This window comes from Cervus canadensis, chromosome 17, assembly GCF_019320065.1.
Source record: "Cervus canadensis isolate Bull #8, Minnesota chromosome 17, ASM1932006v1, whole genome shotgun sequence".
Classification (NCBI taxonomy): Eukaryota; Metazoa; Chordata; class Mammalia; order Artiodactyla; family Cervidae; genus Cervus; species Cervus canadensis.
Window position 1 is genome coordinate 45,394,265 of NC_057402.1, and position 26,747 is coordinate 45,421,011.

General features: G+C 47.5%; 1 protein-coding gene across 3 annotated transcripts in view; it reads right to left on the reverse strand.

The window, feature by feature from the left end:
- Positions 1-26,747, reverse strand: part of SLC28A1 (solute carrier family 28 member 1) — an 80,397-nt gene that overhangs the window by 4,783 nt on the left and 48,867 nt on the right. The window contains exons 12-18 of one of the 3 annotated variants that reach the window (XM_043434421.1): positions 21,502-21,632; positions 19,787-19,955; positions 19,472-19,669; positions 15,923-16,004; positions 14,819-14,917; positions 14,572-14,683; positions 13,653-14,293 (exon numbers count right to left, since the gene is read on the reverse strand). In XM_043434421.1, coding sequence (XP_043290356.1) covers positions 14,221-14,293; positions 14,572-14,683; positions 14,819-14,917; positions 15,923-16,004; positions 19,472-19,669; positions 19,787-19,955; positions 21,502-21,632 — 864 coding nt within the window. In that variant the 3' untranslated portion in view covers positions 13,653-14,220. Of the gene's footprint in view, positions 1-13,652; positions 14,294-14,571; positions 14,684-14,818; positions 14,918-15,922; positions 16,005-19,471; positions 19,670-19,786; positions 19,956-21,501; positions 21,633-23,708; positions 23,841-26,747 lie in introns of those variants that run through there. The other 2 variants (XM_043434422.1, XR_006262953.1) reach the window with 2 other exon arrangements.

The following is a 26,747-nucleotide window of genomic DNA, read 5'->3' on the forward strand; positions in this document are numbered from 1 at the left end:
AAGTCCAGTACTATTAATCAGAACAAGAATAGGGTATTAATGTTTTTACACATGTATTGGTTCATTGGGTGGATTCATGAGGAAGCCAAGTATTATGATGGTTAAGAGTTTGGGGTTAAAATCAAACAGAACTGAGTTCAAAGACTGGCTCAGCCATGGAGCAGTGTGTCTTGGAGCAAGGCACTCCTCTGTGCTCAGTTTCCTCGCGGTAAAATGAGGGTAATAATATCTGCTTCACAGAGTTTTAGGGGTTTTTGTTTTTGTTTTGTTTTTGAGGACTATACAGGATGGCATATGCAAATAATTTGTACCACAATAAGCATTCAGAAAATTAGTCCCTTTTATCTGAGTTTTTTCAAAATTCCCATTAGTTCTATTATCTCAGACATTTTTAAGTGTTTTATTTAGTGATTTATGGCTGCACTGGGTCTTCATTGCCACATGAGGCTTTCTCTAGTTGCAGCAGGCAGGGGCCACTCTCTAGCTGCGGTGGGCCGGCTTCTCATTGTGGTGGCTTCTCTTGTTGTGGAGCACGGGATCTAGGGTGCGCGGGCTCAGTAGTTGTGGCACGCAGGCCTAGTTGCCCCTTGTCATGTGGGAACTCCCTGGAGCCAGGATCAAACCCATGCCCCCTGCATTGACAGGCAGATTCTTCACCACTGGGCCACCAAGGAAGTCCTCTCAGACTTTTTAAAGATGTGCTAGCATTGCAAGTGTTTACAGATATATGGAAAGAATAGCTGCCTTTCTTCAGGGGACAACACTCCCCATTCTTTGGCGGAATTGTTCAACCCCCTGCCTCCAACCATGCTGTCTGAACAGAAGCTGCCATCTTCTGCCTTCCGGGTCACAGTGATAGATTTGGGAGTAGGGAAGAGTGCCAGACTAGACCAATGAGCACATCTCACCTTCCAGCCCTTAGTGACTGGCCTGGAGGAGGGTACATGACCACACCTCAATCACAGGATCAATCACACTCTTGGAGATTTGCCCACTTTTTATTCCTCCAACGAGCTGTCAGGGAGGGAAGTAAGCTTCCATGTGAATTCATGATTTTCCGACGGCCAGGATCCCAGCCTTATGGAGAAAGCCAGTTCTACAGCAGGAAGTCACCGTGTACACAGGAAGATACAAGCGCAATGAAAAGCAGGGGCCGTGAGGCACAGAGAGAGTCCTGGACCATCCCTGGGTCCCGCTGCCTGGGGCTGTCCTCCTGCAACTTCCTGGTGAGAGTCCATCCTCTCCTTTTCTCTGGAACTGTTTGTTTTCTGTGGCTTGCAACCAAATGAACTCTGAGTAAAATACTGCTTTGACTTATATATTTTCTATTAAAAAGGTAAATTGTTCATAAACTCCAGTACTTTCACTATTATAAGAAAACCAATAAATGACTAGTCTGGAGAAAACACTTGAGAGTCCTTTGGGTAGCAAGGAGATCCAACTAGTCAATCCTAAAGGAAATAAACCCTGAATATTCATTGGAAGGACTGATGCTGAAACGGAAGCTCCAATACTTTGGTTACCTGATACAAAGAGCCAACTCATTGGAAAAGACCTTGATGTTGGGAAAGACTGAGGGCAGGACGAGAAGGGGAAACAGAGGATGAGATAATCAGATGGCATCATTGACTCAATGGACATGAGTTCAGACAAACTCTGGGAGATAGTGAAGGACAAGGAAGCCTGGCGTGCTGCTGTCCATGGGGTTGCAAAGTGCTGGACATGACTTAGCGACTGAACAACAACAGTAAATGACTGTGACACACCTCACAAAGGATAAAACCCACAGGTGTGTTGAGAGCTGCTGACTTGAGCTTCCTGGAATTCATTCTAGCTTAGGTAGATGACATTGATTCACTGAATGATGAAACGTTTCAGCAGACAGGTCATGTCCTTTCCCCTACCAGCCACTAAGTTTTCTCACTTGGGGTTCTGTTCTTACCAAGATGACCCTGGACCCAGCCTCCAGCATTTGGCCACATTTTGGCTCAAAACAGCTGACACTGCAAAACCCAGCCTGCCCCGGGTCCCAACAAAGGAGATTAGAGATACTTGTCTCTGGGTCACTGTGGAAGAAAAGATCCTTTGAAAGTTGTATGCTTTGATACAGTTCATTTCTCCTCTAATGGAGGCACTGGCTTTGAAAAAAGTAGATTGGTTAGAATATGAACAAGCAATGCCTCTAAAAGTAGAAAAGAATCTTACTGAGAAACCAAGTTTCAGGAGATAAAAGCAATCTTTAGTTCACAAAGCAAGTTTCCCATCTCATCCCTAAATAATTTATCTTTTTTTCTTGGAAAGGAAAACAAAAATTTTGCTTGGGAAAGCAAAATTTGTCCTTTGTCAGCTGGCTCTGAATAGCAGAAACAGCCCACGTGTAGTAGGTGGGCTGTTAGTAGTAGCTTCAAAAGCCTTCCCTGGCAGCTCAGATGGTAAAGAATCCACCTGCAAAGCAGGAGACCACGATTCCATCTCTGGGTGGGGATGTTCTCCTGGAGAAGGGGATGGCTACCCACTCCAGTATTCTTGCCTGGGAAATCCCATGGACAGAGGAGCTGGGCAGGCTGCAGTCCACGGGGTTGCAAAGAGCCGGACACACAAGCTCTGTTTATGCCTATCTTGTGTCTGCTCCATCGCTCAGTTGTATACAACACTCTGTGGCTCCATGGACTGTAACCCACGAGGCTCCTCTGTCCATGGGATTTCCCAGGCAAGAAGACTGCAGTGGGGTGCCATCTCCTTCTCCAATTGCCTATCTTACTTCATTTATATGAAAAATGAGTCCCATCTTGGGAATTCCCCAGTGGACCGGTGGTTAGGACTCGGTTCTTTTACCGCCAGGCCAGGTCTGATCCCTGGTTGGGGAATGAAGATCCTGCAAGCCGTAAGGTATAGTTGAAAAGAAAAAAAAAAATGGAAAAGAAAAATGAGCCCCATCTTGAAAAGATATGGAAGGTGACTGTTTGGAGAGAAGTCAAATAGCACATAAACTCATAGGAGAATTTGAAATCTGTTCCAAACAGTCCTCATAAGGTTACCTCTTTCTTGTTCTTCATTTTTATTAAAAAACAAAAAAAAACAAAAAAAAAAAACACATTTTTGGCTGCACTGGGCAGCCTGTAGGATCTTAGTTCCCTGAACAGGGATTGAACCTTTTCCCCCAGTGAAAGCCCACTGGACCACCAGGGAAGTTCCTCCAGTTTGGTCTTGTTTCCCATTTGCTCATCAAGAACCCCACAGGGAAAAGGCAAAGCTGCTCTTTCTTCCTGCCTGTCTTGCTCTTCTTGTCCAGTGGCAGGGTATGTATGACAAAGATCTCAAATAAGACATGTACAAGATACATATTCTTCTTCAATCACATAAAGTTTGCACTGTAATGGCAGTCTTGCTCTTCAAAGACCTCTGGGGCTCAGGCTCCTTCTAACTTGTGGCTGCCCCATCCCTGGATTGTTGCTTTTGTCTCCACGACCTAAGGGGGCTCACCTTCGAATCTGTGTTCCAGCAGGCTTGGAGCAACATTGTGAAATGTTTCAGGGACATGGAGGGTGTGTCCCTTTATCTAAGGCAGTGGTCAGCAAGCTAGAGACTGCAGGGAGGCCATCTTTCCCACAATGGGTCACGTGTTCTTTGGTAAGATTTTGGTGACCATTATTTTTAAATTCTTGTAAGCCAGGTTCCTGATGCTAATTTATGTTGCTGTTGTTCAGTCCCTAAGTATTGCCGACTCTTTGCAACCCCATGGACTGCAGCACACCAGGCCTCCCTGTCCCTCACCATCTCCCGTAGTTTGCCCAAACATTCATTTATAACCATGCTGATTTCTTTTGTCCTCTCTGCCTTCCTTTTCTCATTGGGATATTTTACTACAGCAGAACCAGCATTCCATTTTGACTTCTTCCTGAATGGCTGTATTTTCAAGTGTGGAATCAATGCCTGGCTATGCCAGCTTCTCCTTCACTTCCACTCACAAAGTCTCTGTGGGCAGTTACTCCCACGTTACCATTCCATGTCTTTGTCAGAACCTGGTCCAAAACAGCAATTCCCCTCCCCCTCTGGAATGGAAATCACTCCCCAGGCAAGTTAGGAACTTGTTGTACCCTGGATGGAGGGTAGGTAGGAATCCTAATAGATGTCCCAGTAGAGAAGGTCCCATCCACTCCATTCATATCCTAGCTCTGGTCTGCTTTGTGATTTGGGTCAGGACTTCCTTCCATTCTCTCCCTCCATGACAATTCCTCCTGGCGTTTTACTCTCAACACACAAGCTTCCAGCTTTGTGGATTTCTGAAGCAGGCATGTAGCTTCTTAACACTCCTCCATCCTAAGAGTTCTGCCTCTTTCAAAGGCTATATTCTCTCTTTTTCCCCAACACATCATCTTGGTTACACCCATGAGATCTTATTTACCACCCCGTATTCTGGCTTCAATATTGAACTTGCTCATGACTCATGAACTGTCTGTACATCAGTGAAGAACAACTGTGAATCAAGTCTGGGGCAACTTCTGAAACTATTATGTCCTATGTGAGTAACAAGTGAAAGAACTCAAGGTTCCCAGCTCAGAAAAGAAGACTGGATGGTTGCCATCTTTGAACAGTTGGAGGGCTGTCTTGTGGAGAGAGAGTAGAACATTTCCATAAGGCTTCTATAACATGTGATTTTTTAAAAACCAATGAGCAAGTATTACTTTGGTTTTGGCGGGAGGGAAGAACAATAAAGACACACACGATTGGACTTGTTCTGAGTAGCCCAGAATGGCATAACTGGGATCAAAAAGGAACACTTTTTGATGCAGAATCAAAACAAACCTTCAAAGAAGTGGAGCTGTCCAATATGAGACGGGGTTTCCTGGAGAAGTAGTGTGATTCTTGTTTGGATGGTATGCAAGAAGATGACGATGAACACCTGATTTCAAGTGGAATGAGGAGCTGAACAATGTGGTACTCCTAGGCGGCATCCTCTTAACTGAAAAGTAAATGGAACCTTCTTGTTTAGCTCAGGTTAGAGGGGATTTGGGAAAGAGTTCAACTCTCACTGAATCCAAGGAAAAATTGAGCAACGAGGCTGCAGGAAGGGTGGAAACGAAATCAGCGCCAAGCCAGGCCCGCTGTGATGACTCAGCTAGGAGCTCGGTTTCTTTTTTTTTCGTTTTTTTTTTCCTTTAGTTTGATTTCTTTCCCCAAAATCTGAGAGACCATTGACATGACCATAGATTTGCTTCTCTTGAGTCAGGTGTTCAGTGCTGATTCAGTCTACAGTGGTCATGGGGGTGGAGTCTTGTGATTCAAACGTAAAATCTCTTTGATGACAGAGACCATCCACGCTGTGGGTATAAAAATTCTCAGAAAAGTTGGGAGGGACAGACAGCCTCAAAATTATATACAGAGTCCTGTGCAAACTCAGGGCTCACCAATTCTGAGTCATTAGTAATTTCAAGCAGATGATGTTCTCCATGTGGTTGTAAAGAGGCTAGGACTAGTTCATATTCAGCCGAAGGCACACGCTTGAATTAAAGTGAGGGGTCAACAGAGGTGAGAGCAGGATGAATCAATGGAAAGAGTAAATGGGGCCCATTGACTGACTCACAGATCTTGATCGGTTGCCGGCTGGAACAAGCATTGTCTAGGACAGAGCTACCCCTGGGCTGAATTACAAGTTACAAAAAATCTGTGTCCCTGCAGGGTTTTTCCCATGCAATTGTTTCTTTGGCTGTGCTGGGTCTTCATTGCTTCGTGGCCTTTTCTCTAGTTGCAGCAAGAGGGGGCTACTCTCTAGTTGCAAGGGTTTCTCATTGTGGTGGCTGCTCTTATTGCAGAGCACGGAGTCTAGGATGAGGGGGCTTCAGTAGCTGCGGCTCCCAGGCTCTAGAGTTCCGGTTGGTATTTGTGGCACATGGGCTTAGCTGCTCTGTGGCATGTGGGATCTTCCCAGACCAGGGATCTCATGTTCCTTGCACTGGTTGGTGGATTCTTTACCACTGAGCCACCAGGGAAGCCTATCCCAAGCAGTTTAAAAATTTTTTAATTTTAAAATAGTTTTAGATTTACAGAAAGGCTGTATAAATAATAGAGTTCCCATGTATCCTATAGATCTCCCCACCCAGTTTCCTCTCCCAGTTACTATGATCTATTATCATAACAAATAGAGAAATATCAATGTTTTTAACTTACACTCCACACTATATTTGGATTTCATGAGTTTTTCCCTAATGTAATTTTTCCATTCCAGGATCCCATGCAAGATACCTGGATCAGTTTCTTAGTGTTTCTGGAACAAATCACCACAAATTTAGTGGCTGAAAACAACAGAAATGTATTCTCTGGAGTTCCGGAGGCTATCAGTCCTAAGTGTGCAGAGTACCATCCCTCCAAAGTCTCTAGGGGAGAACCCTTCCTGCCTCTTTCAGCTTCTGGTGGCCCCAGGTGCTCCTTGGCTTGGGGTGGGCTGTATCTTGGAGCATGATGCTGATCTCTGTGGCCTTCTTTATATGAACTTCTTTGTGCATCTTTGGGCCTGTGTGCTTCAAACTCCCCTCTCCTTTCTCTTATAAAGACACCCAGTCACTGAATTTAGGGCTCACACGAAATCCAGGATAATCTCATCTTGAGGTCCTTAACCTAATTACATCTGTAAAATCCTACTTCCAATGAAGGTCAGATTCACAGGTAGTGAGGGCTGGCATTTGGACATAGCTTTTGGGGGGGGACAAAATTCAATGTATTGTGATACACATTGAGTCATCATGTCTCCTTTGGCTTCTTGGGGTTGTGACAGTTTCTCAGAGCTTCCCTGCTTCTAACTGACCGCCTTTATGAGGGTGATTGAGGGTCAATATTCTGTTGGCTGTGTCTCAATTTGAGTTTGTCTGATGTTTTTCTCATGGTTAGACTGGGGTTGGACCGTGAAAACTGGACCATAAAGAAGGCTGAGTGCTGAAGAATTGATACTTTCAAATTGTGGCGCTAGAGAAGACTCTTGAGAGTCCCTTGGACAGCAATATCAAACCCTCAATCCTAAAGGAAATCAACCCTGAATAATCATTGGAAGGAATGATGGTAAAGCTGAAGCTCCAATATTTGGCCACCTGATGTGAAGAGCCGACTCATTGGAAAAGATCCTGATGCTGGGAAAGATTGAAAGCAAAAGCAGAAGGGGGCGACAGAGGATGAGATGGTTGGATGGCATCACCGACTCAATGGACATGAGTTTGGGCAAACTCAGGACAACAGTGAAGGACAGGGAAGCCTGGCATGCTGCAGTTCATGGGGTCACAAAGCGTTGGACACCACTTAGCAACTGAGGTTATGAGCTTTGGGGAGGAGCACCACAGAGGTGAATTGCCCTTCTCAACACAACATATCAAGCATACGTGTTCTTAACTGAACTTACCACTGAAGAGGTTAACTGTGACCACCTGGCTAAGGAAGTGTTTACCAGGCTTCTCTGCGGCAAAGTTTCTTTCCTGTTTCCCTGCTTCCATACTGTACCCTTTGGAAGAACATCACTAAGCATAGTCCACCCTTAAGAGGTGGGGAGTAATGCTTCACTGCTTGAGTGGGGAGCATTTGCATACATCGTTTCGAATTCTTCTATTGTCCTTACAATTTTACATGCATGCTATCATACGAAAGGCAGGTTTCATGGATGCCAACCAGAGTCCCATGGCCTTTCCCCAGTTCCCCTTAGTGCGTATGAAACACAGGACAAATCATCTGAGGAGACAGTGCTCTGAAGAGTTTTCATTAAGAACAGAAAATGCTATAGGATAGAGTTATTCACAGCATGGACTGCTGTGGTCCACATCTGCTTCCGGGTCTGCAGTAACATACGTACAGGTGTTGAAAGTGACATTTAGAAACTGCATAGCAGAGTAATCTTATGTTCATTGAATCAAATAATAAAGATGCCTTTATTATTATTATTTTCCCAGTAATTCACTTTTATTGTACTTTATACAAGGACTGGTCCAGGATGAAATGGGGGGGGGCAGAAAATGGTCTCCAGCACAGAGTGAACCCCACTATGTGGGGCCTCACGCAGCCTCTGGTGTTCCAGGCTGCCCCCTTCTCCTTACCCACCCTGCATTTGCCCCTTGATCCCAGATGTGAGTGAGGCCTGGACACCCCCACAGTGGGCAGCTGTCTGGGCCCCACCCCCCAACCTCGTGGCAGTGACCTTCCCTACAGGGCACGCTGTTCTCACTGCCCTCCCCCCACAGGCAGGACAGTCCCTCTGTGGTGCCCCCACGGGCGGCACTCTGCGGCTCTGAGCCTGGCTGTGGTCAACTCCTATCTGCAGTCAGCTCTATGGGCAGCCACAGCCAGCCCCGTCTGGGAAAGGCCTGCTCTCACCACGCTCTGGGCATCCAGGCCTTTCCATGAGCAAAGCCCTTTCAATTCCTTTCACTCCTGGTCAGGCACATGCAGGGAGCAGCAGGAGGGGGGCAGGAGCCTCGAATCCTGAAAGGGCTTCCGATTTTGACTGTTCCTGCTCTCTCCAAATGCAGCCATTCATATAGTCATGTGACTAAGAGGAGTCCCTGACCAGGCCATCCCGCCAGAGCTGAATTTAAAATGATAAATACAGATGGCCCACAGGCAAGTGAAAAGATGCCCAATATCACCAATTGTTAAGAGAACTGCAAATCAAAACTACAATGAAGTACCACCACGCACCAGTCAGAATGGCTATCATTAAAAAGCCTACAAACGGCAAATTCTGGAGAGGGTCTGGAGAAAAGGGAACCCTCTTACATTGTTGTTGGGGATATAAATTGGTGCAACTGCTATGGAAAACAGTATGGCGGTCTCTCAAAAGAACTAAAACAAAAAGCAAAACACTAAAAATAGAGCTACCATATGACCTTGCAATTCTACTCCTGGGTGAATACCCAGACAAAACTATAATCGAAAAGATACACGTACCCACCATGCTCATCAAAGTGTTAGTTGCTCAGTCATGTCCGACTCTTTGCAACCCCATGGACTGTGGCCCACCAGGTTCCTCTGGCCATGGAATTCTCCAGGCAAGAATACTGGAGTGGGTAGCCATTCCCTTTTCCGGGGGATCTTCCCAACCTAGAGATTGAACCTCTATCTCCTGCATTGCAGACGGATTCTTCACTGTCTGAAGTGAAAGAAAGTGAAGTCACTCAGTTGTGTCCGACTCTTTGTGACCCCATGGACTGTAGCCTACCAGGCTTCTCCATCCATGGAATTTTCCAGGCAAGGGTACTGGAGTGGGTTGCTATTTCCTTCTCCAGGGGATCTTCCTGACCCAAGAATCAAACCCGGGTTTCCTGCATTATAGACAGACGCTTTACCCTCTGAGCCACCAGGGAAGCCCTGTGTGAACCACCTATGTAATAGCAGCACTACTTACAATAGCCAAGACATGGAAACAACATAAATTTACATCAACAGTTTAGTGGACAAAGAAAATGTGGCATATATACATACATATATACATATGATAGAGTACTGCTCAGCCATAAAAAAACAAATAATGCCATTTGCAGCAACGTGGATGGACCTAGAGATTAGGTCAGAAAGACGAATACCACATGATATCACTTATATATGGGATCTAAAATATGACACAAATGAACTTATCTATGAAACAGAAACAGACTCACAGACACAGAGAACACTGGTGGTTGCCAAGGGGGAAGAGTAATAGGGAAGGGATGGATTAGGAGTCTGGGATTAGCAGATGTAAACTATATATATACACACACACATATATATAAAACTGAATCACTTTGCTATACATGGGAAACTAACACAATATTGCAAATCAATTATACATTCAATAAAATAAATTTTTAAAAAATTATAAATATTTCTTGTATGTGGATTGATATCACACCAGGTATAGAAGAACACAGAATCTGCATATTTCAAGAAACCTAATTTATGTAAAAACACACAAGCATGTTCAAATATTTGATTTATCCCTGGTGGTCTAGTGACTAGGATTCAGTGCTTTCAAATATTTGGTATAAATAGAAATGGTTGTTTAAATTATTGACTTGGGCTTTAGTTGGGAAAAAAAAAAGAATGCTGTTGTTATCTTATAGATAACCTGATACTACAGTGTATTGTGTTAAAATATATAAAAATTTAAGTGGCAATTTGTATAATCATATTCTGGCATTATTTTCACTTTATAATATACTAAGAGCCTCAAAAAATGCCATTGGCCAGGCCACGATGGGTACCCACCCCACCAGCCCCACTGGAGTCACTTTCCCCTTCCCTCCTCTCAAGGACTCCTCCCCAGAGGCCATCTCCACCCAGCCTCTGCTGGGGCTTCCCTTCCCAGTGGATCCTCTTTTTGCAGGAATTTTCCAGCTCTTTAGCTCATTACACAGTCTGGTTCACCACTGTCCCCCTACCTAGCTCACAGTCCAGCCCATAGTAGGTGTTACAGACTGAACTGTGTGTCCCTAGATTCCTACGTTGGAGCCTTACCCCCAGTGTGACAGTATTTGGAGATGGGGACCTTTGCAAGTAAGCCAGGTTAGATGAAGTCATGAGAGTGGTGTTCCCATGATGGGCGAGATTAGGGCCTTTATTAAAAGAAACTGGGGAGCTGCTGTCTCTCTTTGCTGTATGAGGACCCGGCAATAGGGTAGTGTCTATAAATCAGGAAAAGAGACCTCACCAGAAGCCAGCCATGCAGGCATCCTAACCTTGGACTTCTAGCCTCCAAAACTGTGACAAAATTAATTTCTGTTTTCAGCTGTGCAGTCTGCAGTACTGGGAAATCAAGCCAAGTAAGATCTTAGGTACTTGACTGAATAAACAAGCCATATACAAACCTGGAGTGGACAAAGGTCTTTCACAGGATTCACTCTTTGCAAGGATCCCTCTCTGCTTCAACTCCCCTTGATTTCCTAGTGAAAGTGTTAGTCACTCAGCGGTCTCTGACTCTTTTTGACCCCATGGACTATAGCCTCTGTCCATGGGATTTCCAAGGTAAGAATACTGGAGTGGGTTGCTATTTCCTCCTCCAGGGGATCTTCCTGACCCAGGGATTGAACCCAGGTCTCCTGAGTTGCAGGCAGATTCTTTACCATCTGAGTCACCAGGGAAGCCCCAAAGCACACATATGATGAAGGTGGGATTTGAACTCATGTATATAGAGCACAATGAGCTAGCAGCTTAACCCTTCAGCCTTAACCACTAGACAACCCTGTCCTCATTAATTTCTAGAGTGTTTCACAAAACCTGAGATGTTTCCAGGCCAGTGACACAAAATCAGTTTGGGTCCTTGGGGTCTGGTAAACCCATTCTGGTAAACCCACCTTGAATCACTTGGTGGTGGGCTCGTCCAGTACTGAGCTCATCTGGATTCTGAAGCCCCTTTTGGACTCACTCCAAGAAATGCTGTGATTGATTAGCAATGCCTGTCATGACTGTGGGTGGGGTAAGTGGAGGCATCCAGGCCAATCCTGACCCAGAAGCTACTGCTTAGGGTGCAATTAGGCACAGGCACTAAAAAGCAGAGACATTACTTTGACAACAAAGGTCTGTCTAGTCAAAGCTATGGTTTTTCCAGTAGTCATATATGGATGTGAGAGTTGGACTATAAAGAAAGCTGAGCGCTGAAGAATTGATGCTTTTGAACTGTGGTGTTGGAGAAGACTCTTGAGAGTCCCTTGGACTGCAAGGAGATCCAACCAGTCAATCCTTAAGGAAATCAGTCCTGAATATTCATTGGAAGGACTGATGCTGAAGCTGAAACTCCCATACTTTGACGACCTGATGCAAAGAACTGACTCACTGGAAAAGACCCTGATGTTGGGAAAAATTGAAGGCAGGAGAAGGGGACGACAGAGGATGAATTGGTTGGATGCCATCACCAACTCAATGGACATGAGTTTGAGTAAGCTCCAGGAGTTGGTGATGCACAGGGAAGCCTGGCATGCTGCAGTCCATGGGATCGCAAAGAGTAGGACACGACTGAGTGACTGAACTGAACTGAATGAGGCGCAGGCAGCTGGTACCAGCACAGGCACCTCCTCTAAGCAGTGTATTTTTGCGGTCTCACCCTCAAGGGGCTCCCAGCTTCTGCAGGTGCAAGAAGAGGAAGAAGGAGCATGGTGGGTGGAGGAGAGGGTAAGAGTCTGCTGCTCGGATAACCAAGGAGTCCCCTGGGTCAGAACAGCCTTGAGCTGGAAGCAGTCCATACAGGTATAGCACGGCATGCATGCTGGTGCCTCTGACAGAAGGTGAATTCCATTCCATAAATACTCATTTAACACCTTTCACAATATGTGCTCAGTACATGCTAAGTCAGTTCAGTCATGTCCAACTGTTGGTGATGTCATGGACTGTAGCCCGCCAGGCTCCTCTGTCCATGGGATTCTCAGGCAACAATACTGGAGTGGGTTGCCATGCCCTACACCAGGGAGATTTTCCCGACCCAGGGATTGAACTTGTGTCTCTTTAAGTCTCCTGCATGGGTAGGCAGGTTCTTTACCACTGTTGCCACTTGGGAAACCCCCACTTTTCACAGGCCCAGCATTGTGCTGAGCACCATGAGGACCCAGAAACATCCGAGTCCTGTCTTTGAGGGGCCAACAGTCCTCCCGGGAATGTGACTGGCCAGGTGATGTGTGTACAGGTGGTCCAGGAAAGGAGGTTGGGGAAGGGGTGGCGCCCAGATACTAAGAGACAGCTGTGACGTCCAGTCAGGAGGGCCTCCTGTGACACTCAAGGGGAGCTGGGGCTGCAGGGAGCAAGGAAGAGGCTTGCCCTGGGGCCTGGGAGTGAGGCCACTGACTCTGCTGTGCAGAGCTAAGGGCAAGAACACGGGCCCTGCAGACGGGACCCAGGGCCAGCCCGTGGGGGTCACAAGGAGCAAGACCAGTGCCCAGTAGAGCCCAGATCCTTGACAGAGCAGGGTAACTGCTGACCAGCTGGGCCTCTGCCTCAGGCCCCAGCTGGGGAGGCTTACCCAACACAGGTGGGTGAGGGGACAGGTGCCCCATGGCCAGTGGGGGGACAGGCACCCTGCAGGCCCCAGCAGCCAAAGCTGCTAGGGAAATGAGAACAGAGTGCAAGGAGCGTAGGGCAGGACATGCTAGGTGACAGGAACTTCAGAAACCAAAGCTCAGAGGCACAGAAAACACATCAGATGCCTGACCTGCCAGAGCAGAGGGACGGGGCTGGGGAGAAGAGGCAAGCAGAGGGCATAGGGCAAGTCACGCGACCGAGCTCTTAGCAGCCTAGCGCAGAGACCAGACACCACAGCTGGTGGAACTGGATGGCTGGGGGTCAAGTCCTGCCTCTTCCTCTTCCCAGCTGTGCCACTTCAGGCAAGTGACTTAACCTCTCTGAACTCTGGTCCCTCAACTAGGGATGACAACAGTACCTGCCTCACAGGCTTGTGGTAAGGACTGAGTTACACAGTATGCAGCTCAGAGAGCAGCTCACTGACATGCAGCGCGAGGTAAACGTCTACAAAGGTTACAGTTATGGAGAGTAACGCAGTCTGAACATCAGCCAGTGTTTCCCAGATTGCTTCCCACGGGATCCTCAACTAAAAGGTACTTCCATCAGAAGATTCTTACAGCCCCATTTGGAAAAAATTCTCCTCTCATATCCACATCAAGCTCTGACAAGTCCACAGTGAGAAAAACAAACAAAACAAAACAAAACCCCTAACTTTATTTAGCCCAGTGTTTCCCAAACCTAGTGAATCATGGAAACCTCGGCATACCTTGGGGGACAGTGCTACACAGCCCACCAATCTGGAAAGTGCTGTGTGGGAGGGCAGTAGGGGGGTCTATGAAAGTGGAGGAAAGCATCTCCAGGAGAAGCCATGTGGCAGGGGTTAAGCCACAGCTTAAGAGGAGAAGCTTAAGAGAAGAAGGGAAGGGGGCGGCTGAAATGCCAGGGCCGAGGGCCCCGGAACAGAAGGGGAGTGCAAACAGGGGAGACCCAGGGCAGGGGGGACAGAGAAGACAGAGAGGCAGAGGCAACTCTGAGCATTCACATTTGAGGAGGGAGGAAATGCGAGAGCAGAAAGGGTGTGAAGGGTGGGGGGCACCCATCATTCCGCCCAGTCCCTGGTCACCCTTTCCGATTTGTGCCTGAGGTGGTCTAAGCTCTGTGACTTCCCCCAGGAGAGGGGGGCCTGGAGAGAGAAGGGTGGTGGCAGCTGCTTCCTGGGAGAAAATAACGCCCAGAAGACACAGAGATGTGCTGTCCCCGCTACGCACAGATCGTGTGATTATAGAACCGACAGCAGTTGTCCAGGGCCTCTAGGCTGAACTCCGGGCTGGTGCTGAAAAGAAGCAGAATCTGTAGTCTGCGCTCCATCCAGGCCTGGGCTCTGCTGACCACTAAAGGCTGAGCAACTTCAGGGAAGTTGCTCCATGTCTCTGGTCCTAACTTCTTCTAAGTTTGGTCCTCAGGCCCCGCTTCCTCTTCCGTTGGTTACATCAGCCACAGCCATAACATTTCTACCCCCTTGCTCTGGTACCAAAGGCCTCCCCCACCCCAGGCCCTCGGGCCTCTGCATCCCGTCACTGTCGGCACCCCACCCCTCGCCCAGGCACTCACCTCTGGAAGGCCTGGTGGCAGCACTGGTACACCTCAAAGCTGCTGCTGTTGAGGGTCGTGTTCAGGAGGGACACACAGTCCACCGCAGGGCCCCTGGGCATGTAGAGGATCCCTGTGCGGAGAAAGCAGCTAGTGGGCAGGGTCCAGCCCTCACTATCCCCCGCAACCCCACCCAAGGACTGCCGGAGAGGTTGGGGCCCCAGTGCCTGGCCCTGGACTGTCCCGAGCCCACCAGGCCTGCACTCACCGGCCACACAGGCATTCACCAGAGACACACAGGCCCCCGTGCAGAGCGCCCGGAGCACGATCTGGGAGAAGTCGCTCTTCCGCTGGGGAGCCATGGAGGCTGCAGGAGGACAGGGGGGCTCAGGGCCAGGGCTCCGCAGGCCCCTCTTCCTCCTCTCTGCATCTCTGGCTGCATCTGCTGACCCCTCTTCCTCTTCTGGGGGGCCAGAGGAACAGACGCTGTCCTCCTGAGGCTTGCTGAGCCTGAGCCCTCCTTGGCCTGATTAGGTAGTGTTCCACACCTCCCCACGTGCCATCAGCGGCAGGTGTAGGGAAAGAACATTGAGTTTGGAGTCAGGCAGACCCGGGATTAAACACAGGTTCAGCCACTTATTAGGCTTCCCTGGTGACTCAGATGGTAAAGAAATTTCCTGCCTGCAATGCAGGAAACCCAGGTTGTATCCCTGGGTCTGGAAGATCCCCTGGAGAAGGGAATGGCAACCCACTCCAGTATTCTTGCCAGGAGAATTCCATGGCAAGAGGAGCCTGACGGGTTGCAGTCCATGGGGTCGCAAAGAGTTGGACACGACTGCATGACTAACAGTGACAGTTAACAGCCACTTAATAGCTGAGTGACTTGGGTCACATTTCACCTTTGCACGACTCAGTTTCCTTGTCAATAAAACGGGATGGTTGCACCACCAGGCAGGGGACTGTGAAGGGTGGAAAGGTTTTTTGTAAAAAGCTGATAGTTCTATAGAGCCTTCATTCCCAGGCCCTACTGAACCTGTCTGTCCACTGTGGGTATGGGAACCGGTAGGTCAAAGCTTCAGCCGGGCAGCCAACACCGTACCTCCAGACCCTCCCTAGGGCCCTGAGTCAAGTTTGCCCTACGAGGCCAAGGTGCTGACCTCCTGGGCCAACTGAGCAGCAGAGAGGTCATGAAATTCCAGGGCTGGGAGGAAATTCCACGACCTCCTTGTTCATACTCTGCCTTAGACCAAGAGGAGAACTGAGGCATACAGATCCCCAGGAAGTTGTAGGTATCTGAGAGCCAGAACTGGAGACCAACCCCCCTCAACACCCGCCCTTTATAGGAGGCCAGGGGGGCCCCTCTAGGACTCACTCAGGCCTCCCAGCATGATCCCAATGGAGCTGAAGTTGGCGAATCCACAGAGGGCATACGTTGTGAGGATTTCTGCTCTGACCTGAGAAGGCAGAAGATGAGAGGTGATGGGCTTCCCCCAGGGATGTGCTCAAACCACCCCAGGCATGCTAAGTCCCTTCAGTCATGTCCAACTCTTTGTGACCCGTGGACTGTGGCCCCCCAGGCTCCTCTGTTCGTGGAATCTCCCAGGCAAGAATACTGGAGTGGGTTGCCATGCCCTCCTCCAGGGGATCTTCCTGACCCACAGTGGAACCTAAATTTCAGCTTCTCCATCAGGAACGTGGGAATAACAGTATCTGACTGAGAGGACTGTCATAGAGATCATATCATGTATAGGAAGAACTAGGCATAGAGTAGGTATTTATTTCTTTTTCTATATTAATTTCAGATTTTATTTAATTTTTAACTTTTTGACCAGGCCACATAGCTTGTGTGATCTTAGTTCCCCAACCAGGGATTGAACCTGTGTCCCTGCATTGGAAGTATGGAGTCTTAGCTGCTGCAACACCAGGGAAGTCCCTAGAGTAGGTATTTAAGCAACGTAACTCTCTTTCCCTTTTGCTCTGAACAGTTGTGTAATTTCCTAGAAGTACTAAGAGCCAAAATGGAACAATTTGGGGGAAAAAAGAAAAAGATAGGCTTAGACCCATACCTCACACCATATAAAAATTTTAATTCTAGATCATTAAAGCAGATAAATATTAACATTTTAAACATTAAATATTAGAAAATATAGGATAATAATATTACTGTTACAGAATAGCCTTATTGCTCTCTTCCTGGAGAGGAGCAAACTTCTAGGAGTAGAAGTGACTGAAGTTCACATAGCAAAAAGGCAGCTGTGTCCCAATTTGAACTCAGTTTGGTCTGACTCCCAAGAGTGCCCCATTTTAACTACTTCATCATACTGTTTCAGGAACCTAACTAACCCTTACCAGGTTTCTGGAATGGAGGTAAGTCTCTAAATTTAGAAATAATATAAGAAATCCAAAGATTTGGTATAAATTTGTATTTTAAAAAAATTCCTGAATACGGAATGAACAGAAAGGAAATAAAAAAGACCAGGAAAAATATATGTAGAAAATGTGGGACTTCCTTGGTGGTCCAGTGGTTAAGATTCCATGCTTCCAATGCAAGCAGTCCAAGTTTGATTCCTGATTGGGGGGCTAAGATCCTACATGATGCGTGGTGTGGCCAAAAAATTTTTTAAATAGAAAATGGAAAAGAGTTAATATCTTTATAACATACAGAGTTTTTATAAATCAATTTAAAAATATTAAGGTACTTGCATTCTGCTTACTCACCTACAATCACCCTCCAAACAGCGGCCCAAGTAATACTAAAATGTCAGAAGTCAAATCTTCGGTAACTTCCAACTGCTCTTTGGCCTGGGCCACTCTGTTACAATTTCCACTTGTTCTAAGTGGACTTTTCTCACTTCTCCAAACCAGTGCTTTGGGCAACCTCAGAGCCTTTGCATGTACCTCTTTCTTTGCCTGGAATGCTAATCCCCATATCTTCTGGCCTCTGCTCCTCCCTCCAAGTCTTGGTCCAAGTATCCATCTTGGGGGGGGGGGGGGCGCTTTTTTTGGCCGCAGTGTGTGGCACGTGGAATCTTAGTTCCCTGTCCGTGGATAGAACCTGAGCCCCCTTCAGTGGAAGCGAAGAGTCTTAATCACTGAACCACCAGGGAAGTCCCTAGGGAGGCCTTCCCTGTCCAGTCAGTCCTGTCTAGTCAAGGATAGACTAGAATCTAGGTAGCCTCCCTGATTCCTCTTATTGTTTCCATCATAGAACTTACCGCAGATTGTGGTTTAAAATTTTTTATTCCTTTGTTTTCTTGTGTCTTTCACTAAATATAAGTTCCATGTCACCAGGGACCATGTCTGTCTAATTCCCCTTTTTATTCCTGGCACCCAGCAGAGGGCCTGGCACCTCAGAGGTCTCAACAAATACTTGCTGAAGGAATGAAGCTCATTGAAAAAGATCCTGAAGGCACATGTGTATGTGTGTGCTCAATCACTTTAGTCATGTCTGACTCTGAGACCCCATGGACTGTAGCCTGTCAGGCTTCTCTGTCCATGGGATTTCCCAGGCAAGGATACTGAAATGGGTTGCCATTTCCTCCTCCAGGGGATCTTTCCAATCCAGGGATCAAAGCTGTGTCTCCTGAATTACAGGTGGATTCTCTACCACTGAACCACCAGGGAAGCCCGAAGGTACATACCGCCACTGTCTCTAGAGAAGACAGTGAAACTGGAGCTAAAATTAGGAGTGAGGGGAAACCTGAGCTTTTTACTCCATATAAACCTTCTTTAAAAAAAAGCTAAAGAGCACATTTCTTTATCATTAAAAAAATAATTTAAAAGACAAGAAAAAATATTTTATGTTAAAAGTTCCTAGTAACCCAGGAAACACACATTAAAACAATGAGCTATTATTTGCCCACTAAAGTAGCAAGACTTCTTTTTTTAAAAGAGGCTGCTCTGCCCTGTTCAGTGTGTGGTGAAATCAATGCTCGCAGGCACATCTGGGGTAGTTTCAGTTGCTATAACCCTTTGCAAAAGTTACTGGCAGCACCCACACACGGATTCATGCCATATGATTCAGTCATCCCACATCTGGCAAAGCTCCCGAGGAAACCATCAGAGAAGAGGGAAAAGTTCAGTGCAAAAGCTACTCATTTCAGCATTGGGTATAAGAGCCAAACAGTGGAATTAGATATTATATTGTTTTGTTTATATTTATTATCATATAATTAGATATAATTGATTATATATTATAATAACTGTCATTTGGGGATGACGATATGATGGGTATTTTTTTTATTCTTAATCATGCTACATTGGCTGTTATTCTTTTAGAGAGTTTCATTTTAGAAAGCTTTTATAGTTTTTGGTTTTTTTTAACCCTTAACTGAACAAACCAACCCCTGAGCTGAATCCCATATATTGGAGATTAATGTGGTGAGGTCTTTCTGTTTTACTCTCTTAGCTCCTTATTGGAGTCTCACACCCATTCGTTTGGAGTAGGGGTGGTAGGTATGATACAACAGAAGAGGCAAGATGCAGCGGCTGGCCCAAGGCCACAGGATGGCAGCCTGTCTACAGCTGGAGTTCAGATATCTTCAAGAGATAGAGAAGTGAAGTGAAGTAAAAGTCACTCACTCATGTCCGAGTCTTTGCAACCTCATGGACTATACAGTCCATGGAATTCTCCAGGCCAGAATACTGGAGTGGGTAGCCTTTCCCTTCTCCACGGGCTCTTCCCAACCCAGGGATAGAACCCAGGTCTTCTGCACTCAGGCGGATTCTTTACCAACTGAGCTATCAGGGAAGCCAAGAGATAGAGAGACCTTGAGAAAGATGGCCGTGAAGCCTGAAGCTGTCTTGTTGCCGAGTGCAACGGGATGTGGGAGGTTGAGGACCACCTCCGTGTGTCTCAGCCAGGCCTGCAGGGGGACAGCTGCATCATGCGCTGACGCAGTGAGAGGACGGGGACACTCACGGAGATCCACTGCTTTTTGGAGCCGACCCACTCCTCAGTGCCCGCAAGGCGGCGCTGCTTGTACTCAGAGAGCCCCTGATAGGCCACGAACTCGTTCAGAAACAGCTTCATCCCCAGCAGCTCCGCCACCACCGAGCAGTCCTCCCAGGCCACGCCCATCAGGAAGGCCACCGGCCGCAGGATGTAGGAGCAGATGAGCTGAGGTGCAAGGCAAGAGGAGCCGCTGGGACTGGAGATGACCTGGGCTCTGTGGGTGTCCACCCACAGTCACCACTGGCCAGGACCACCCCCTTCACAGGTCAAGGGGGACTGTACCTGGAAGCTGAGCCCCTGGATGTTCACCATGTTTCCCAGCCAGGAAAGGGCAGCGTTGATGAAGTCCAGCACAGCCAGAAAGGCAATCAGGTTGGCTGCGATGTTGGTCACGACCTTCACGGACAAGGCAGCCCCACTGCTAGCTGCTTCTAAGAGGTTTTGAGCATCTCTGTCAATGGGACCAAGAGATGTCATTATTGGCCTGTCCCCACAAGTTCAGGGCTCCCTGTCCTACAGGCTCAAACTTGGACAGAGCATGTCAGAGCCAGGGCTCCTTGATTACACTCGAGACCAGAAAGACGCTGGTCCAAGCACTAGGATAAGACCCAGACTCCTAGCACACACGTCATCTAAGACAAACCACAAGTTGCGTGTGACTTAACAAGTACTTAGAAGGAGGCAGATCGGAATAGAGATGTGTTACAAATATACACACCAGGTTTCAGAGATTTAGTACCAGAAAATATGAAATACCTCTAAAATTAAAAAAAAAGAATTTTTAAAAAAATTTATTTGGCTATCCCGAGTCTCAGTTGTGACACACAGGATCTTTACTGCAGCATTTGGGATCTTTAGTTGCATCATGAGGGGCCTAGTTCCCTCCATGCACGCATGCTCAGTCACTCAGTCATGTCCAACTCTTTGTGACCCCACACACCATAGCCCATCAGGCTCCTCCATCCAGGGAATTCTCCAGTCAAGAATACTAGAGTGGGTTGCTATTTCCTTCTCCAGGGGGTCTTCCCAACCTAGGGATCAAACCCGTGTCTTCTGCGTTGGGAGGCAGATTCTTTACCACTGAGCCCCCTGGGAAGCCCTTAGTTCCCTGACCAGGGATCAAACCCACACCCCCTGCATTGGGAGCATGAAGCCTTAACCACTGGACCACCAGGGAAGTCCCTGAAATATTAATAATTTTTACATCAAATACACAGTAAAATGACAGTATTTTGGATATATTGAGTCAAAACATCTCACTAAAATCATCTTATTAAAAAATCACCATTTTACTTTTTAAAGATGATCACTGCTGCTGCTAAGTCGCTTCAGTCGTGTCCGACTCTGTGTGACCCCATAGACGGTAGCCCACCAGGCTACCCCATCCCTGGGATTCTCCAGGCAAGAACAATGGAGTAGGTTGCCATTGCCTTCTCCAATAAAGAAGATCACTAGGAAATGTTAATTATACATGTGACTCATGTAATATTCCTCTAGGGCAATGCTTCCCCAGACCTTCAGGAAATTATGAGGTTGGGGCCGCCCATTGTATCCACAAGTGCACTTGTCCAAAGTGTTGTCTTTCAATATTTTTTTAGGATTAAATGTTACACAAAGGTTGCTAAGACTGTGATGAAGAGACATTAGGAGGTGAGTGATGTCAAGGACAGCGCTCACTATGTCAATGTGATTGATGCTGGGGTCATGTAGAGAGGTGGGGTGGTTTTCATGCCCTCCTCAGCACATATATACACACACACACACACACACCAGGCACATTCCGCTGGTCAGAGACTGGAAAATAAGATTCGAAACCTGGATCCTGCATTTTCCCAAGGTAAGCCATAGGTAGGGCCGTGGCTGAGAGGGGAGATGGGCTGGGCTTGGTGAAAGACAGTGGAGGGCAGAGAACACAGGACCTGCTGCGGCCCTGACTCTGCTCCTGTCCCTGCCCACCCCACAACGTCCTTCTGCACAGGCCCTCTTGCTGCGCTCACCCGTAGGTCAGTTTCACGCCTTCCTTACTTCTGAACTTGGACTCCTCCACCTCTGGGTAGACCAGCTTGGAGAGGGCTAAAGCGCAAGGAGCAGCCATCACGGAGGCCGCAATCAAGGAGGCAGCATCGATCTGCAAGAGGGAGCACAGACAGGGTTACAGAGAGATGTCAGAGGAAACATGGAGTCCAGGAAGTGCAGCCCCAGGGAAGCAGGGGGACACGGGACTCCACCCCACTGGTGTGTCACCATCGTCGGGCCTGCTGTCATTGATACTGATAATATTAATGCATTTTATGTGTAGAGGGTCACAGTCTGCACTCACAGCCTTATGGGCAGGACTTCGGGAAGTTAGGCAGGGCGAGTATTGTTATCCCACTTGACAGACAGGGAAACTGAGGCCCCCAAAGGGTTAAATATGACTTTCCCAAAATAAAGAAAGAGAAGGAATTAGACCTATTGTGTCTTTTGGCTCCAAGTTCAAGGTTCTTCCTTCTCTTCTAGGCTGTCTCTCTTTGACCACTGATCTGAGGGCTGCTTCATCACTGGCTGAGGGGCTTGTGATGATTTCAGACACAGCTCACAGAGCCCAAGAGTTGGAATTTATCCAAGATGTGACCTAATGTGACCTCAGAGTAAAGGGATGTCTTCCCTCTATAGGACCCCTCCTGTCACTTACTGTGACAGGTAACTCACCACTTCAAAACAACTCATTATCTCCACTCCTGTGGTCAGAGAACTGTTTCTAAGGAAATCTTCTCCTACAACAGCCACCCTTTTGGCCCTGGTTCTTGTCTCCTGGAGTCAGGCTATAGAAGCAATTTGCAGCAAGATGATGGAGCAACCAGAGCTCCTGGGAGTCTTCCTTCCTGAATTGTATCCTTACTGTGGTCTCAAACTCTTTGCTTCCTTCTTCTCTTCACAGAGATGGGACACTTTTTCTCCACTGTGTTATTTACCAAGTGGGAAAGTTAGAACCAACCCAAACACATAATAAGGGATTCCCAGGTGGCTCGGTGGCAGAGAATTCACCTGCCAATTAAAGAGACACAGAGGCTCAATCCCTGGGTTGGGAAGATCCCCTGGATCTTCAACCCGGGAAATGACAACCCACGCCGGTATTCTTGCCTGAGAAATCTCATGGACAAAGGAGCCTGGAGGGCTACAGTCCGTGGGGTCACGGAAAGTAGGACAGAACTGAGCACTGAGCACGCAAACATATAACAATGAGGGAAAAGCTAAGCATTGTCAAGCTGCCATCAAAAACAATGGTTACCAAGGCTTCACAATAACATGGAGAAATGCCCACAAACTTGCATATAGAGCGTAACCACAATGATGGGGGCGAAAACAAACTCCACAACTCTGCATAAAAAGAAGATCGGAAAGAAATACACCAAAATGCCAACCAATTATCTGTCCCTGGCTAGTAAGGCCAGAACAATTCTCTTGTTTTTCAGCTTTTTTGTATATTTCCTAAATGTCCACAATGATATATCTTGCTTTTATAGACAGAAAAATAAAATAGACTTCTCCTTAACGTTGATAATAAATCAACTGCAGTTCTTAAATTTTAAATAAAGAGGAACAAAAAGACGGGAGGTAAGTTTAAGCTACATACTTAGGTTAACAAAAACAGAAAGCCAAAGAGGCCCATGGGGGACTTCCCTGGTGGTCCAGTGGCTAAGGTCCAGTGGCTGCCCAATGCAGGGGGCTCAGGTTCAATCCCTGGTCAGGGAACTGAATCCCACGTGCTGCAACTAAGAGTTCGAATGCCACAACTAAAGACTGAAGATCCTGCGTGCCACAATGAAGATCAAAGAGCCCGCGTGCTGCAACTAACAACTGGCACAGTCAAATAAATAAATAAAATAAACAAATAGTTTTAAAAAAGAAGCCCATGGAAGTACCAGGAACTGCTGACAGGGAACCAGCCCTGGGAGACCCTCTGAGGCTCTGAAACCCCTGTGATATCCTTCTTCTTCTTCTATATTTGTTCATTTTAATTGTTTTTGTACTATTGTTGTTTACTATAGTTCCTTCTGCCCCTATAACAAGGGTTGGACTGGTTGGGTAAGTGACTCCATTATGCAGATGAAACAGATTCAGAGATGAACAGAGATTAGTCCAAGTCCCTCAGAACCAGGACTGGCCCAAAGTTTACTTGCTATTCCTTCCCAGGCAATTTCACATAATCCTGGTACCTTACCGCCGCTTCTTCCTTCCACAGTGATTTCCCGGGACACCTCTCCCTGTTTTGTGCCAGGCACAATCACTATGTAGGTCTCAGGACTAAAACGATGAGAAACATATTCTTCCCAGATTTGGAGGGTCCTCCAATCTACTGGGAGAGGCAGAAGTCAAATGATGGCACAGACAGAAATGAATCACCTATGAAGTATACCAAGACTGCGCCAAACAAAACACCTAGTCTTGCCTTGGGGAGGTCAGGGAGGGCTTCCAGTAGGAGGGGACCTCAGAGCTCCTATCTGACAAATTATCTCCAAAAGCGAGTTACCTCCCACAATGTTAGCTACCTCCAAAAGCCAGCGTTTCATTTATTCATTAATTCATTCAGTTACTCATTCATATATTGAACTCCCATAGACCCTAAGCATCATTCAAGGAGGTGGTAAGGATAAAACAGGCAAAATTCTTTCCAGAATGGAGAAGAGCTGGGGGGAAGCCAAAGAATTAGCAAGATCATTCTGGAAGGGGGTAACTGTCGGGAAGGAAAAAAAAAAAAAAATACAGTGAAGGAGGAGTAAGTGCTCTCCTTTCAAAACACGAGCCATAAAAACCCTTCTAATCAAAGCTGCCACCTTCTCCTTGGGGCCATGGGTACCTTATCATACTCCCGCAGGGGAGGAAGGGAGGCGGGATTCCTCCCAGTGGCCCTGCTCTTTGAGCAGTTAACCTAGCCATTATTGAGTTCCGCCAGTTTGCACCCGGCAACCTTCCCGGGATTAGACAGACCACGTTGCGCCGGGGGTGGGGGTGGGGTGGGGTTGCGGTGGGGGAGGGGTACCAAGGCTCCGTGTGCCCTCGGGCACGTCGCTCTTCCTCGGAGCCTGTGATCCATAGAAGTAACTAGGGATTCAGGGTGGGTTATCCAGCAGTCTCAGAACTGCCCTGACCCGCAAACCTGAGTTCCTTAAGAAAGTACCATTTAAAGCTGTCCTCCCAACATCCCTCAAGGTGAGAGTGCGTCGATAGAGGTGTTTATCCCCATTTCGCAGATGAGCCGAATGTCAGACAAGCGGTTTGTCTGGCCAGGCTGCGCGGTGCTGACCTGTGAGCCGACTAGGATCTACAGCACCCCCACCCTTACCCCGGCTCCCGCCCCCGTTCCCTTCTTCTTCTTCTAAAGCCCCTTGTTTCCTTTCAGTGGTAAGATAGTGTACCGGCTCCAGTACCCACCCCCAAACACCCATCACGGGCACTGGATGTGCCAGCCCTGCTGATCCTGTGGGAATAGCCAGCCTCAGGCAGGTGTCCTCTCTGGACTTTACAGGCTGACCTTTGGGACTTGGCTGGCCTCCTCCTCCTGGGCTGCCCAGCTCTAGTGGGCACAATGCCACCACCGGAATCTTGGGATTTTACCTCCAGCCGCCGGGACCCTCCTCTTTCCTCCAGCTTGGAGGCTGCATCTGGTTTGCCAGTTCGTGTCTTAGTGGGGAGCACACCCTGCAGGTGTCACAATCCTGGACGCTGCCCTTTGAGTGGGTCGGTTGTGGTCACTGCCTCAAATGCCCTAGGCCGTCATTTCCTGCTCATCTTGGAAAGGGCTAAGTCCTGCACCAGCAGGGCTCTCTGGGGCACTGGGCCAGCCCACACACTCCTCCCTGCCAGCTACTCCTCAGGACCATGACACACCTCAGCCCTGCTTCCAGACCCTGGCTCAGGAATGCCTTCTGCCCCAGCATCCCATGGCCCCCTCCTGTCCAAGGCCCTCCCTTCTCTACCCAAAGCTCTCCAACGTGAAGAGGGAGAGAGGGTAGGAACCCTCCATTTGAACTTTCAAAAAGATCTTTACTGAGAAAGGAAGTAAATCCAGCCACTACAGAGCATAAGGGCTTCCCTCGTGGCTCAGCAGTAAAGAATCCGTCTGCAACACAGGAGGTGGTGCAAGAGACACAGGTTCAATCCCTGGGTCGGGAAGATCCCCTGGAGGGGCACGGCAATCCATTCTAGTATTCTTGCCGGGAAAATCTCATGGATAGAGGAACCTGGCAGGCTACAGTCCATGGGGTCATAAAGAGTCGGACACAACTGATCAACAGAGCATGCCCAGAGCATAAAAGAGACCAGTTTCAGAAGGACTGACTTCTGACCCTAACATGTCAGAGAAAGGACAATCACTTCTTCAATACTGTGCAGGTGTTTTCTGGCTATTATTGCATTTGATTCTTAGACTGCCATGAGGTGGGCAGGAATTCTGCCCATTTTACACATGGGGAGACTCAGGATGTGGCTGACTCTAACTTGGCCCCATTCAGAAGCCCCAGACCCCGTCCCAGGAGCTCTTACTCTTGTACAATTGATCGAGGAACATCAGTGGCCGCCCCCTCAACCCATGATGTGTTCACAGCCTGAGGCACACATCTGGATCTCCTCTCACAGTGGTCCTGAACCAGAGGAGTAGGTAAGGAGACCAGTTTCTGGGGCTAGAGAGAGAGCTCGCAGCTACTTTAGTTTTTTGGGGAAACATGCTAAAAAGGGACATGTGTGTAGAGGTCACAATTAAAGGATTCATTGAGGTCCCTTGGGACTTCAGACCAAGTCTAGACCAGTGTCATTTGATAGAAATATAATGGAAACCACACCTGTGATTTAAGTTTTCTAGCAAGTGGTCTAGTGGTTAAGAATCCACCTGTCAATGCTGGGGACATGGGTTTGATCCCCGGTCATGGAAGATCCCACATGATTCAGGGCAACTAAGTCAGAGCACCACAACTATTGAGCCTGTGCTCTAGAGCCCATGATCTAAAACAAGAGAAGCCCCAACACTGCAACAACAAGTAGCCCCGGCTCACCACAACTAGAGAAAGCCCTTGCTCAGCAATAAAGATCCAGCACAGTCAAAAATAAATACATTTAAATAAATCTTTTCTTAAAGGTAAGAAGAAATAGATGAAATTAATTTTGATGATGTATTTAATTTAACCCAATATATCTAACATATTATCATTTACCCATGTAGTCAATGTAAAACTTATCAATGAAGTAAAAAAAAAGTATAAAAACA